The sequence below is a fragment of the Paroedura picta genome, chromosome 3 (genome assembly GCF_049243985.1).
Source record: "Paroedura picta isolate Pp20150507F chromosome 3, Ppicta_v3.0, whole genome shotgun sequence".
NCBI lineage: Eukaryota > Metazoa > Chordata > Lepidosauria > Squamata > Gekkonidae > Paroedura > Paroedura picta.
In genome coordinates this window covers 103,135,776-103,151,660 of record NC_135371.1, presented here as the reverse complement: position 1 = coordinate 103,151,660, position 15,885 = coordinate 103,135,776, and the positions used below count along the sequence as shown (strand labels likewise).

Genomic DNA, 15,885 nt, shown 5'->3' with positions numbered 1-15,885 from the left:
GCATTTCTACAACCGATTCCCTTACCCCCATTCCAACAGAGCAAGGAAGGGGAAGAAATGGCCTGTCAGGAGGTGACTGTGTCTCTTCTCACTGAGAGGCATGACACTCTGGGGCACAATAGTCACTGTGCTCCTGAAAGCACTGGCAGAGTCTAGGCAGGGACAGCAATGATAGAGGTGCAGCCTGGTAACCTGATGGGGGCTGGAATTTTTGGCTGTCCTACAGGCCCCTTTTTCATTCAAGCCCCCTTTACCTCAGAAAGGTGATGGCAAATACAGCAAGCCCACCATTTATTCCTACTCTTTGGATGCCACCTTTGGCTGAGTGGAGGAAACAGCGAAGGCCTCAATTTTAATTCCCTCAGCAGGAGACAAATATCTTTGTTTTTCAAGCAGACCAGCCCCCCCCCCCCGAATCTGAATAAATATTCAGATCCCCAGCCTATAAGAAGAATGGAGTCTAGCTCTTCTTCGGTAACCTGTGAGGACCCTGATTCATTTTCTACTAGGGAAGGTAAAAGACAGAAGAAGAGGAGATCCCTCCTGAGGGAAAAAAGACAGAGGTCCCTGTCCAAACACCCTTTACACAAAAAGCAGGAACAGGTTCCAGATCTCCCACATTGCTAAGAAAGGGAGACAGAGGAAACCCATTCTGTAGCCACCTCATTGCCATGGCATCCTGACAGAGAGGAAGAAGATGGGTTGGGGGAAGAACCAGAAGTTAAAGAAACTTCTACCAGGTTGTTCCAGGCAGACCATTTCCAGGGACATTTTTTAAAAGTAGTATCCAGCCTTAATTATAATTTAGAACCTGGCATAGGCATGACAGATGTTTTAAAAAGAAGCCTGTTAATGTATTTAAAAAGTCGCATGAGGTGAATTCCCTGGCTATAAGACAGGATGCAGTACTCAAAATTTTTGCTAGAGCAGCAGTTATTTGGATAGACAGAATCCTGAGCCAGATCCAGTAATTTTAAGTCTTTAACTATTAAAAATTAAGAAGGCTTATTTATTATTTATTTATTAATCATTATTAAATTTTTACACTGCCAACTCCTGGACCGGCTGGCTCATGGCAGTTCACAACAGCTTGTCAATATGTGGCATCTCAGGACACCTTGCAATTCTCAGCAAGGGCCCAGGTGGCTAACATTGTTGCTAGACTAAACTTTTGGCTGAGACATTGGAAGGTTTACACCCTATCCAAAGCTAATTTGGCAACGGAAAAATTCTTGGGTAGGCTGCTCTTTAGGGAGGGAACTCTTGAAAAGATTTTAGTAGAAACTCATTAAAGGAAGAAGGTTATACCCTCCACTTCGTTGGTTAAGGACAAGGAAGTTAAATCTAAGCCAGTTCAGTCCTTTCATCAATAAAAATCTCAAGGGTCACATAGGGATTCCTTTAGAGGTGGGAGCCGATTCCAGTAATAGTCAAAGTACACGTGTCAGTACCAAACAAATAAGTCTAGAGACAGGAGAGTTGTTCCCAAAAATCTTCGGCATGATGTCAAGACTGGGGCAGACTTCAGTTTTTCAAGCTTGGAAGCAGTCAGCCACAGATGAGTGGGTGCTTTCAGTTATTCAAGAGGGGTACAAGACAGAATTTTCAAGTTTGCCCTCCAGCAAATTTGTTTCATCCCCAGTGCCTAATGCCTTGATCAAGGCCCTGTTGGTCCAGGAAGCCATACAACATCTTCTGGAGATCAGGGCCATAGAAGAGGCTCCCAGCTCTCAGATATTCTTTGGTACTTATTCAGTTCTCTTCATAGTACCCAAGAGGTCTGGAGGATGGAGAGCTATTCTGAATTTGAAGGACCTCAACCTCTGGGTAAAAAAACAGAGGTTCAGGATGGAGTCCCTTTGATCCATCTTGCAGGCTCTACAGAGTGGTGACTACTTGGCTTCCCAAGATTTATAGGAAGCATACTTTCATGTACCAATACATACCTTTTCAAGATGCTGCCTCTGATTTACTTTCTGAGACAAGCATTTTTCATACAAGGCTTTACTGTTTGGCCTTTCCTCCTCACCAAGGGTGCTTACCAAAATTATGGTTACTCTAGTGACAGCACTGAGACAGAGAGCGGTGAATGCATAACTGTCATGCCATCTTCTGTTTACCCTGGGAGCTTATGATTTAATTCACTATTCTTTCCTTGCTTGGTTATGTGATCCCTGTACTCGTGGTTTTGTCTTTGAGAGGGATTTTCCTGCTGGCTGATTTCCTAGAAATGTGACAGTACCCCTAACTCAATGATATTCTGGTGAGGGGGAATGATCTGTGGTCGGCCCAACAGAATGTGTCAGATACGGGGAAGGTGTTACAAGAATATGGTTTCTTAAATTTCCAGAAAAGTCTGTTATTCCCCTCCAGGGAGTTACTCCACCTGGGAGTGATAATAAACATGATGCAATCAAGGGTTTTCTAACTTCAGGCAGAATGGGTCACGGAAAGGGAGTTGGTAGAGGTAGTTCAGACACAGGGGAAGCTAATTCTCAGGACAATGGCACCGTTACTGGGTCTACTTGTGGCCACAATAGAGACAGTGCTCTGACCATGACTATACCTCAGGTCACGTCAGTGGACATTACTACCTTGACAAAGGGACATTACGAGAAAGAGACAAACTGGTCGATGTTCCTCTGAGGTTGAGGAAAACTCTAAAATCATGGTGCTTGGTGAGAAATTTGACCAAAATGTTTACCTGGCCAGATCACGTAGTTGTTACAACAAATGCAAGTTTAAGGGGCTGGGGAGCTCATTGTCAACAGAATGATGCAGGGTAAGTAGTCATCAGGAAAATCAAAATTCTGCATCAACGTTTTGGAAGGACTATCAGGTTAGGTCTGATAGACTTCAAAGACCTTGTGTGGAAGCAGTATGTACTAATAAGTACAGACAATGTCACAGTGAAGGCCCATGTAAACTGCCAAGGGGATACCAGAGTACTGACACTTCAAAAGAAAGCAGCGAGACTTTGTCAGTAGGTGGAGCATCATGTTATGGGACTGAAAGCACAACATCTCCAAGGTATGCACATCAGAGCAGACTGGTTAAGCCAGAAAGATGTTGAACCCACCAAGTGGGAGCTCGACAACCATATTTTCCACTAGCTTTATTTATGACTCATGGAACAGCCAAATTGGGAGCTAGAATTTCAAAATCCACGATTGCTAGTTGGATAAGATTATGTATTTCTCATGCTGAACAGTCACATGGATTGTTGGTATCTAGGAAAGTCACGGCCCATTCTACCAGGGCCTCTTTTGCACGATGGAAAAGCTGAAGAAAATTCACTAAAATTTTTTTTCTGATCTCTGCAGAAGAGAGTGAATTTATTCCACAAAATATTTTGCTCTGCATGGTCAACCGTGTCTTTTTGCTTACAGCATCTATTCATCATAGTTTCAGAAACAGGCTAAAAGCCAATTTATTTATCTCCTGCCTGCCTTGGGCATTCTATTAGTCATGCAGAGCTTCAGACGTGTTATTCGACTCCTCCCATGTCTTGATACACACCAATAGGTGGTGCCCCCCCACTCCATTCCCTGCCAATGAGAAAAAAGGGTAGTTGCTTTTTGCTCTATATTCACACTTTCTTTCAAACAAGCCTCAGGGACTGAGTTGAATGTCCCTTGGTGGGACAGCATGATTGAAGCCTCTTGTTCTCTGTCTAACAATTGATGTTTTTAATGTTTTCAATATTTTCCCTTCACCCATCTCACTGGCAAAAATGTCACTGGGTAAGGAAGAGAGATTCCTGCAGGGGAGCTCCTTGGTTATGCAGATTAGTGTCTGCATTAGAGAACAAAGTACCTAGCCTAGTTTCTAATAGAGTCTAACAAGTGGAGTTGGTAAATCTACAGTGGGCAGGGCTATGAATTGTTCCATGCAGAAATAATTGTAGCGTAGTTTTTCAACAGAGTATATTCAATGCAGAACAACAATTGTAATATAATAAAGCGGTCTAAACTGGTTGTTTTTAAAACTGTTTTATTTGGCTCCATGCAAAATACCTCCAGGGCAGCAGCTGCTTCTGTGGCTTTCAGGGCCAGGGCTTCAGTACAGGAAATCTGCAGAACTGCTACATGTTCCTTGTTCTCGGCATTTGTGCATCAAGATGAGATTGAAGCCATTGAGAAGAATGAGCTGGCCTTTGGTAGACAAATGTTGAATCAGGTGTTGGGTTCCAATTCATAAGTTTGGAGATATTTGAAATTTGTTGTATACCCACTTTGACTTTAGCTGGTTTATATAGTCAGAGTTGGAGGACTTCCCCCACTGAAGGAAGGGTTCTTCTCTTCAGTGGGGCAAAGTCCTCCAACATTAATTTTCCACCACTTACCTGAGAAGGTGACATCACAGAACTGTGACTTCCAGCTACAAAACAAACAAACAAACAAATCACCACTTCTGTTATCTACAGCTCTTAAGTACTTGATGGAGTTTCAAAGGATGTTTGAAATGTTAAACAGTTTATATAATGTTAAGAGTGTAAACGTGTTGAGGCTTGTTTTTGGAAACTCAGTTGAGGAGTTTCTTTGCAATCAAATGTCTAGAGGGGTCAGCCTTTCAAGATCCAGATAAGGCATACTAAGTCGCATAGCCATGACTAGAGCTAGAGGAGGCATGACCTAACCAGTGTTGGAGGACTTCGCCCCACTATGTTTCCTTTTCTTTGTAACTACTCTTTACGCTTTTGTACTCTCCTTCAGTAAGGAGACAGGTGAATATGACATATGTTTGCAAATAATCTTTCCAAGTAAAGATTACTCTCCTTTAAACCTCAAAGTGCTGTGATCTGGATCTGTGCCTCATCCACCAAAGTAAGTAATAACATCATACTTTCAAAAGTATGCTCTGTACTCTGCAGCTCTAGGAGGGACTCAGGACCCAGCCAAATCCAAAGGTTCCAACAGTTTTCATCAGGATCTTCTATTGAAATTCTCCACACCATCAGGAGAAAAAATGCATTCATTTCTTTTCTGACTGCTTCTCCTTCTTGGAGTTCATCCCTTCTTCTCCTTTTCTGTTGCCAGGCAACCACTTACCTAGCATCTCTGTAGGAAGTACATCGCTCTAAGGGGCAGTATTTCCAGAGCTCAGTATGCAGGTAAAAAACACTTAACATGCTTTTAGTATTTTTTTTATGGCTTAACACAGGCAAAGCCAGATATTTTTCATTTAATTTTTCTATGGCATCTCTTGCAACAGTGTGCTGCTCTTACCAGGCCATCATCCCTGGCTGGACAAGCATGTCACAGAGCCCTAAGGCAACAAAGTACCACTTGCATGTGATGTGGAGAGGGTGAAGGCCTTGCTGCTTGCAGTGCACCGAACAGGGCAGGCCTGGAGAGAGACCTGGAGGTATTTTGCACGGAGCCAAATAAAACAGTTTAAAAAACAACCAGTTTAGACCGCTTTATTAGACTACAATCATTGTTTTGCATTGAATATACTCTGTTGAAAAACTACATTGTAATGCTTTCTGCTTGGAACAATTCATAGCCCTGCCCCTTGTAGTTTTGCCAATTTTGCTTTGTTCTCGAATGCAGTCACTAATCTTGCATAACCAAAGGAGTTTCTCTGCATGACTGATAGGGCGTCTGAGACAGGCAAGAGAGAAATGAATAGGTGAAAAGCCTCTTTCAGAAACAACGCAGTTCAACGCAGTTCACCATGCAGAGCAAAATCAGTTTTGCGGAGCAAATTCATTCTTCTGTGCAGAGATCAGAAAAACAACGATGTATTTAGTGAGTTTTCATCAGCTTATCCATCATGCAGAAGAGGCTCAGATCTCCTAAGGGGAATATTGAATCCTGTCACTCTGAGAGATGCAGGTCAGGCTTTGGATATTACAGTTGTACTACAGCAGTTCAGGGGTCAACAGGTGCCCTGTCAGGGTGTTTGGACCTTGGTAACCATGTGTGTGTGTGTGTGTGTGTGTGTGTGAAGTCAAGTTTCAGCCAACTTTTGATGATCTGAGCAAGAGGTTTCCAAGGTAAGTGAGAATCAGCGGTAGTCATTAACTTCTTCTTCAGGGTCATCCTTGGTTGTCTTCCTTTAAATTACTGACCCTATTTAGCTTCTGAGATATTATGAGGTTGAACTATGCCACCTTCTCTTCCCATAGATGCAGCCTCTCTGCATCCTGCAGGGGTGATGTTGGGGCCAGGGAGCCAAGCAACACCTCTCCTGATGGGGAGAGATGCTGCCCAGCTCCTTAAGTCCCCCGCCTCCTCTGGGTTCAGAGAGAAGCCTATCTGCACCAACCCAAACCCCTACCTAGCACCTGGTGCATTCCTGGATGAACCAGGGTTTCCTTCTAGTATATATATAAAATTTGTTAAATATTTATTGGATGATGGGATCATAATATGGTTATGTTGACCCCCCACCCCTAAAATGGCCAATGATGGGTCTGGAGGGGGTGGGAAGGGGAGGGGCCTCAGGTGGGCACGTACCCAGCTATGCTTCCCAACCATATTCTGCATGATCATACCATTTATGGGGTTTCTTGCAGCCTGAAGAATGTTTCAGGGATTTCTCAGTGGTAAAAAAGTTGAGAAAGGCTGCCATAGATTCAGGTGTGTAGCCATGTTGGTCCGAAGCTGGTCTCCATGACTGAGAGTTATAACCTGGAGGAACACCCTCTACATTTTTTGTTTCAAAATGTAAAGTTCCCAGGCACTCACTAACTCAGTCTGCCTTTGCCTGTCTGTGTTAGAGAGAGTCCCTGGCTTTCTTCTTCATTTTGTAGCGGCATGTAAGAACTGTTTCTCCTGTAATTTTTTGTGGTGCCTTTATTGGCAAGGCTGGCTAATCAGTGAGCATGATGGCATATGAGAAAGCCGTGAAGGCGGCGAAACGTGAATTTTTCACAGCTAAAATCGCATCCACAAGCTGTTCCCCGGCACAATTATTTAGGGTAGTTCAATTTATTACCGCCCTTGAGGAGGGGTGCCAAAATCATAGTAAATTGGACTTGAGCTGTGGGGGCATTAGCAGGCATTTTTGTAGATAAAGTCTTGTCACTCTGCCAGGACCTTCCTGCTCCATTTGATACAGAATGTGAACTTGGAGCTCTGTAACTTTTGCAGGGAATGTCGTTTTATGGCTTCAGCCAGCTCTCTTTAACCAAAGTGGACAAGTTGCTGAGGTCAGTAAGGGCAACCACTTGCCACCTGGATCCCTGTCCGTGTTTGCTCAAATCAGGTGACAGATGGATAGAAGACCCTTGAGGGATACTGTTAACCTCTCCCTAACATTGGGAGAGTTTCCCAAAGGACTTAAGGAGGTGGTGGTCCATCCCCTTCTGAAAAAACCATTGCTGAATTTGAGTGACCCTGCCAGCTACCACCTGGTCTCGTCCCTTCGTTTCTGGGAAACGTGGTTGAGAGGGCTGCCACGGACCAGCTCCTGGCATTCTTGGAAGAAACTTTGGCACTTGATCCATACCAGTCTGGCCTTTGTCCTGTGGAGATGGAGCTAGTCACCCTGAAAGATTATCTGCAGTGCCAGCTGGATTGAGGCAGTTTGGCTATCCTCATGCTTTTAGACCTGTCGGCAGTGTTTGATGTTGTCAACTTTGAGTTGTTAGCCCACCGCCTCACTGGAATGAGGATTAGGGGGACACCCTTGCAATGGCTGGTCTCCTTTCTCCAGAACTGGATACAGTGGGTTGCAGTGGGGGAAGAGTTGTCTGGCCCCTTTGTTGGAGAAGAGTAAGGGAAGAGTTGTCTGGCCCTGTGGGGTGCCACAGGGGGTGATATTCTCTTCTACGCCTTCCAACATCTATATGTGTCCTCTGGCACAGCTGGTCCAAGGTTTTGGACTGGGTTATTGTCTGGGCGGGTCGTGGTTAGAAGGAGGAAGGGGGGCCCGTGAACAGCCTACAGATGAAGGGTCTGAGGAAATATGGAAGATGGTGGCGGCGGGGCAAATGAAAGGAAAACAAGCGGAGCTGCCACGGGCTGGGAGGGAGTCAGCTACAGAGAGTTAAGACAGAGGATGAAGGGAGGGTGAGCGGGAGAGAGACGCTGTGACAGGGAACAAGGAGGCAGGGAAATGCCAACTCCGCCCGGACTTAGAAGACCACGGGAGAGAGAATTTCGGGCAGTACAGGCAGAGAAACAGGACTCCAGGGAAGAAGGGAGAGACAGTACAAATACTTACCAAGGAGCGAGAGACAGCACAGATACTTACCAAGGTGGGACTGTAGCTGTAGAGGGGTCTCAGTCAGCCTGTGGAGGGGAAGAAGGGTGAGGAGCGTTAAGAAGAAACAACCCAGCTCTCATGCCCTGAGGAAGAGCCAGACCAAGGGAGAGATGCCGAAGAAACCTAGAGGAGAGACAAGAGATTGAAACTAGGTCAGGAGGCGAGGGGCTGTGCGGGGAGAACACCGAGACCCGGAAGTGAAGATGCTGAGTCCGGAAGCTTAAGTAGAGGGGGCAGGACCACTAGAGGGGGATAAAAGGAGAGGGGGGGGAGAGGGCTAGGTGGCTAGTGAGGTGAAAGGCCGTCTGGTGTATGCTGTAAATGAAGGGAAAAGGGAATAAAACACCCTATGCTTACCTGAATGCTTTGGTGTTTTTGTCCATTGATGTAACAAGGTTTGAGACATCACGGAGAAGAAGGGCGGAGTCGAGGAGGGGACACAACGGCCCTTCACACTTGTCACCAGTATGCAGATGACACCCAGCTCTCTGATAGATGGAGGGCCAGACTTCTCCCTGGATGTTTGGAGGCTGTGTCTGGACGGCTCACGAAGTGTCACCTAAAACTCAACCCCTCCAAGATGGAAGTCCTGTGGCTGAGTAAAAATGGAAAGGATCAGGAAGTGTGCCTCCCCTGCCTGGATGGGGTGTAAGTTATGCTGTTCCTGCCGCTAGAAACTTGGGGGTAATCTTTGATGCATCCTTATCAAAGGAGGCTTGGGTCACGAAAATAGCCCAAGTGGATTTTTTCCGTCTGCACCACGCTAGGCTACTAGCACCCTACCTGTCCTTGGACCACCTGGCCACAGTGATCCATGCAACGGTCACTTTGCTCTGCAGGTAGAAATCTGCTGGCTGTCCCAGGTCCCCAGGAGGCACTCCTGGCCTCAGCCAGGGCCAGGGCCTTTTCGCTCCTGGCCCTAACTTGGTGGAATGAGGTCCTGGAAGAGCTAAGGGCCCTGACAGAGCTGTCAGTATTCTGCAAAATGGAGCTCTTCTGTCAGGCATTTGGTTGAGGCTGGGCTAGGTAGAGCAGCTCCCACCCTGTACAGGCCTGCTAAGGCCTGCTGGGCTAGACATCGCCTGAAGTTGCCCTCCCCCAGGGAGTTTATGGCTGTTGTGAATGGGGTTTGTTGGATGGGAGCGAGGGATATTCCTCGGATTGAGATTTTGCTGCCACCTTGGGTTGTTTGGGGTTGCATTGTTTTATGTGGTATTTTTAGTTTTTTATGCAAACTGCCATGAGCTGGCTGGGTCCTGGAGTGGTGGTTAATAAATATGAATATAAATAAAATAAAAATAAAGTATATTTTTGTGTCACAAGTAAACTTTTTCTTAAGTCTCTCTTATGGTTTCTCATTGAATCTATACCTCCAGGATCCAAGGTAGAGCATTTACTGTGTGGTACTCTCACAGTCTCTCAACATGTGGTACGAGTGGAACCTTATGCAGTGCGGAAAAGGGCAATTCTCCTTTCTATGTTTTGGTTACTTTTGCCAGTGTTTCCAGGTGTGTTTGTAGCATCTGGTTAAGTGCAGAAGTTATTGGGGGCCACAGCCAGATCAACTACAGATTTTGGTAGCAGAGGATAGGATCTGGTGTGGGCATCTATTCCCCCCTCCAAATGTCATAAAACAAATATTGTTTGTTTTTTGTTTTCCCCAACAACACATGGTAGGAGTGGATGGTTTCAATCCATTGAGTTCTGCCCCTTCCCAGCAAGAAACTGCTGAGGATGAGATCCACTGTCCATGGTCAGCGGCATGAGTTGTACAGGAAGTGGAGAGATAAATTTTTGTAAGCAGTTTGAAACCTTGAGACACATGAAAAGGAGCAGAGGTTTGTTTTGGAGCTGCAGCACCAGGATCAGCCTGGTGATTCATCTGCTGCATGTGGCTATGAGAGAGAAAGACTAGACTGCCGAAAGAGCTGCTAATCCAGAAAAGAAGAGGGAATTAAGGGAAATTCAAAATGAACCGGAACGAGAAAATGGCTGAAAGAAATGTGTCTTTGTCTTCAGAATCTGCAGCAAATCCAGCAAGGACTTTGGGAAAGTCAGAGAGTCATTTACACATGCTGGAAAAATGAGACCCTGCTGATTACTTGCAATGGAAGCATATTACTTTAGCCGCCTTCCGAGCATTTGAAATGGAGGCTGTCCTAACTGAGGATGCTCCAGATGAACCAGCCAGTTTAAGGGCACAGTTTTTGAGAATAGATGCCAAAGCAAATTGCTGCTATTAAATGCATCGCCCAAGGGAGAATTTTGGAACTTTATGGACTGTGTCAATGTTAGATAGATCTGGGCAAAAATGGAAAAAATGCTTTGAAGATTATTCTTGTGGGAATGTTTCATGATTAAGAGTCTGTTGTCAATGAAGCTCTCTGAGAATGAGAATTTAAAAGATTATTTGAATTAAATGATGGAGATTATTAGACAGTTGAAAATGGTGGAAAATGAATACAAGAAGATGGTCATATGTGCAATCCTGATGTCCTTGCCCAAGAGTTTTCAGACCCTAGTGGCAGTGATTGAAGGGATGAAAAATCCAGAAGTAGACTTTGTGTTGGGCTATTTGAAAGGTGAGATGTTGAAGAGGAAAAGTGTGACTAGTGAGGTTCCAAACTCAGCTTTTGCTCTCAAGCATAGAAGGCGTGATGTGAAACAAATTCAATAAATAAATTACAAATAAAAAGTAGCATGAGAGACATTGCTTTTCTTGTGGAAGCCTAGATCACTTGCTTAACACTGTACAATGAAAAGGCCAAAAAAGGACTCTGAGATGCCAGCAAGGGCAGAGAGCCCCTGGAAATAAAGAAGGGACCTCACCTAAAGGTGAAAAGCGGAAGACTTATATGGCTTATATAAAAAGAATGCAGAGAAATCAAACAGACTGATTTTGGACTCTGGTTCTGTACTGCTTGTGTTTAATGGTCCTAAATGGTTTGAGAGTCTGTCCCCTGTACTAAAGAAATTCCACTTTTCACAGCAAATGGATGCAAAGGGACAGATGCTTTAAAATAATAGAAGATGGAGAATATTCGAGAACAGGTAAAGTGCCAAAAGACTGGAGGCAAGCAAATGTTGTCCCCATATTCAAAAAGGGGGAAAAGGAGGATCCGGGTAGCTACAGACCTCGTAAGCTTGACATCTGTAGCTGGCCCTCTGTAGCTCACCCTTTCTCTCAAGAACAAGTCATGTCAGACCAACCTTATCTCTTTTTTCGGGGCTTGGGAGTAGAAGACCTAGAACTCTCACCTCTGGGGGCCTGTGAATTGTTTCCTGGGCACAACAGGGGCTTGGGGATTTGCTCTTGCTCCTGTGTTCCTGAGTCAACATCTTCAGGCAGATCCTGGAACCGATTATTGAGTTTCAAAGGGGCAGACCTGCTCCTTATTCTCCAACTCCTACACCTAACAGCCTTCCATTCATTATCCTCCTGTGTTAGGTGCTCTCATGTATGTTGTGATAGCTTCCCCCCCTCCTGCACTTTCTCTCAAGAGCACTTCCTGAATTCTGTCCAAGAACTCTTCATTCTCCTTTATATGTTGCAGTGTAGTCAAGCGGTCCTCTAATCCCCATATCTTCTCCTCCAGCAGAGCCACTAACTTACACTTGCTGCATGTGTAAAAGCTGTCACCCTGAAGTAAGAAGACAAACATGCCGCAGATGGAACATGTCAGTACCACCGCTCCTTCAGACATCATGCCACTTTGATCCATCCCAAATGCTTCTCAAACAGTCCTGCACTTCACGGTATCCTTCAACATGACCTGCCAGCGAAGAGCCAATGGCCAAGAGCCCTTTAGCTCTTTCCCTTTTGCTCCTTACAGAGCCTTCTGACTTGATCCATAACCCAAGAGACTTTTAGCTTTTGTAGTTTGGCGTGTACCAAATGCAGGAGCTGGTCAGCCAGGGCTTTGTCAACCACCTTGCCCAAGAATGCCCAATGTGCCACTGGGTGATAGCTGGCCAGATCCCGTGGGTCCAGCTATGATTATTCAATAAGAGAGACCTACACCTCCTTCACTCCTCGGGGAACTCCCCAGTAGACAGGAAGAGATTAATAATCTCCCAGAAGGCCTCCCTCATTCTGAGCAACCAAGATGGCTAGGGATTGGGGGGCAGGTGGTTGCCCTCACTGACCCCAGCAACTTGTCCATTTCAGGTTCTGACAGCTGCCTGAAGCCATAAAACATATACCCCCAAGGTCGCTATGGGGCCTCTAGTTCCTTTACTGTATCAAAAATGGCAGGAAGATCCTGGCGGAGTAACAAGGCTTTATCCGAAAAAAGCTTGCTAATGCCTCACAGTCAAGTGCCAGTTGACTAACATTTTGGCACCCTTCCTCAAGGACAGTCAAAGATTGAACTACCTGAAATAACTGGGCTAGTGGACACAATAGAGGCAGCATAAAACTTTTGTTTAGCTGCCCTAACCGCCATCTCATACACCTTCATAAGCGTGCAATAAGATGCTCTTGTTACCTTGTTATGAGTATTCCTACACACTCGGTCTAGGCATCTCACCTCCCTCTTCCACTCCCTTAGCTCCCCAGTATACCAGGGAGCCAGTTTGAGCTGAGGGTGGAGAGTGCGCTGGGGAGTGATTACGTCAATGGTGGCCATGAAGTGGGACTGCCAGTCTTCCACTAGTGCCGCCTATGAGTTGCTGCGAGACATCAGGCCCTGCAGTGCATTCAGGAAACCAATTGGATCCAAAAGTCTCTGCAGGCAGGCTAAAATATGTCCACTGCCCACACAGGGTGGGATGGTATCCTGAGCCGGGCCTTCAGGGCATAGTGGTCTTATCATGGGATGGGGTTAGCCACCAACAGATCCACATCTACCCCAGTGCTGAAGTCCAAATCAAGTCTATAGCCGGCCTGATGGGTGGGTCCAGTAACAAATTGGGAGAACCCTAGTGTCACCATGATTGACACCAGGTCCAAGCCAGACCCAGGGGTCAATGAGTCAGCAAGGACATTGAAGTCCCCCAGGATCAATAACCTGGGGAACTGCAAAGCCCAGGCTGCCACTGCCTCCAGGATGCTTGACCGGCTAACTGGGGTGGGGGGCATTGGGAATATGGTAAACCACCCAGATAGCCAAGTTCTCCACCATACCCAACTCCACTCTGACACATTTCACTCCAACGATCGTCAGCACTGGGAGAGCTCTGTAGGAGTAAGAATTGCCACCCTTCAACCCTTCCATGGAGCTGTGACGGGTAAAGGACTGCAAACCTGGCTTGGGCAAGATTTTTAAGGGCAACTGTTTCACCCTCTCTCACCCTGGTTTCGGTCACACATGCCAGATCTACCCCTTCTTGTTGTTGTTGTTGTTGTTGTTTTGTTGTTGTTGTTGTTATTATTATCATTATTATTAATTAGATTTATTTCCCGCCACTCCCCGTAGGCTCTTGGTGGGTCACAATAATCCTATCCCCATTAAAATACCCATTAAAAGACTTTAAAAACAATCCCAACATGGTGGAAGCTATCATTATTCCCACTCCTGCTATCAGAGCCGCAGGGAGGGTGGGGAGGAGATCTAATTTACTAGGTCGGGGGGGGGGGGAAATGCTGGCACTCATTCGCTGACCCCGGCCTCAACCAAAAACCTGGCGGAAGAGCTCCGTCTTGCAGGCCCTGCGGAAAGCTGGTAAATCCTGCAGGGCCCGCAGCTCACCCAGGAGCTCATTCCACCAGGTAGGGGCCAGGACCGAAAAGGCCCTGGCCCTGGTCGAGGCCAGGTGCGCTTCTCTAGGGCCAGGAACGATCTGCGTGCTTCTCTAGGGCCAGGAACGTGCTGCAAAGTAATCACACAGGTTGGAGGGCTTGTTATTAATTGACCTGGTGTTATACAACGTCAGTGTCGGCCCCTCTCTAGCCTCCACCACCTCCTGTCTGGGGTTGTGACAGAGATTAGAAGGGCAACAAGTAGACCCAGGCCCGTTGTTTCAATGGCCATGGGCCTATTAGGCCAGTATCACTCTTTGTCCTTTACTGAAATAGAGAGGCTGATCATCACTTTCAGATAGTAGGTGAATTTCCTCCAGGCCAAGCTGTATTCTGGAGATTTTTGGTGGGGTGGATCACTTAGGCATGAAATTGGGGTCACTGTGAACAGACAGGGAATTGTGAGTTCCTGCATTGTGCAGGAGGTTGGACTAGATGACCCTGGAGGTATTTCCAACTCTGTGATTCTATGATTCTATGACTAGCCCTACAGTGATCCTAGGCTGCAGTTCCCATCCCTCCATGGGATATGATTTTGCCTCTCTTCATCACCTGTTACAATGTCACTTTCTTGTCCCCGCAATTTGTCCAATTATGTCCTTACTCTTTTTCTTACTTTGAACTTAAAGAACCATTTTTACTGTGTTCAGCATTTCTCTCTATCCTAAGCTCATACTGAGCTTTAGCTTTTCTAGCACTCTCCCTACAAGCATTGGTTATTTGTTTATATTCCTCCTTGGTTATAAGGTCCTCCTTCCATTTCCTAAATGAGTTTTTTTATTATTCAATTCTTTTGAGAAGTGTTTATGGAGTCACCCTGGTTTCTGTAGGTTCCAGTTTTCCTTCTCAAGGGAATTGTATGTACCTCTATCTTCAGGATTTCACTTTTAAGAAACTCTTGAACTCGCATTTCCTTGTTTTTTTCAACCATTGGATTCTACCCAGAATAACTTTAAGTTTGTTAAAATCTGCTTTCCCGAAGTCCAGCCTATATATCTATGTATAATTTTTCTCTTCTCCAAGATTGCAAATTCCAAAATCACATGTTCACGAATACCAAGTGTACCCATTGCTTTTACTTCTTCAACCATGTCCTCCCTATTGGTGAGAATCAAGTCTAAAATTGCAGATTCCCCCCAGTTTCCCACTCTATGTTCTGGGAAATGAAGTTTTCAGAAAGACAAGTCAATAATTTATTGGGCTTTTAATTTTTAGCACAGTTGGTCTTCCAACAGATATGTGGGTAATTGAAATCACCCATGACCACTATGTCTCACCATTTCCCACTGGCTTGCAGCTCTCAACTGCCTTCTCCTCAGATTCAAAAAAGGGAGGAAGGATGACCCGGGAAACTACAGACCAGTGAGTCTGACCTCTGTTGTGGGTAAGATAATGGAGCAGATATTAAAGGGAGCGATCTGCAAACATCTGGAGGACAATTTAGTGATCCAAGGAAGTCAGCATGGATTTGTCTCCAACAGGTCCTGTCAGACCAACCTGGATTCCTTTTTTGACCAAGTGACAGGTTTGCTGGATTGTGGAATTCGGATGATGTCTTGGATTTTAGTAAAGCTTTTGATAAGGTTCCCCATGATGTTCTGGTGGATAAATTGAAGGACTGCAATCTGGATTTTCAGATAGTTAGGTGGATAGGGAATTGGTTAGAGAACCACACTCAAAGAGTTGTTGTCAATGGTGTTTCATCAGACTGGAGGGAGGTGAGTAGCCTCAGGGCTCGGTGCTCGGTCCACTACTTTTTAATATATTTATTAATGATCAAGATGAGGGGGTGGAAGGACTACTCATCAAGTTTGCAGATGACACCATATTGGGAGGACTGGCAAATACTCCAGGAGATAGAGACAGAGGTCAACGAGATTTGAACACAATGGCAAAATGGGCAAATGAGAACAAGATGCAATTTAATA

General features: G+C 45.5%; 1 protein-coding gene across 2 annotated transcripts in view; it reads left to right on the top strand.

Annotated features, from left to right (window-relative positions):
• Positions 1-15,885, top strand: part of LOC143832508 (uncharacterized) — a 245,604-nt gene that overhangs the window by 116,281 nt on the left and 113,438 nt on the right. The window contains exon 4 of one of the 2 annotated variants that reach the window (XM_077327035.1): positions 8,613-9,049. The exons of the other annotated variant lie outside the window; for it this stretch is intronic. Within the exon in view, the coding sequence (XP_077183150.1) occupies positions 8,613-8,869 (257 nt within the window). The 3' untranslated portion in view covers positions 8,870-9,049. Of the gene's footprint in view, positions 1-8,612; positions 9,050-15,885 lie in introns of those variants that run through there. 2 annotated transcript variants of the gene reach the window in all.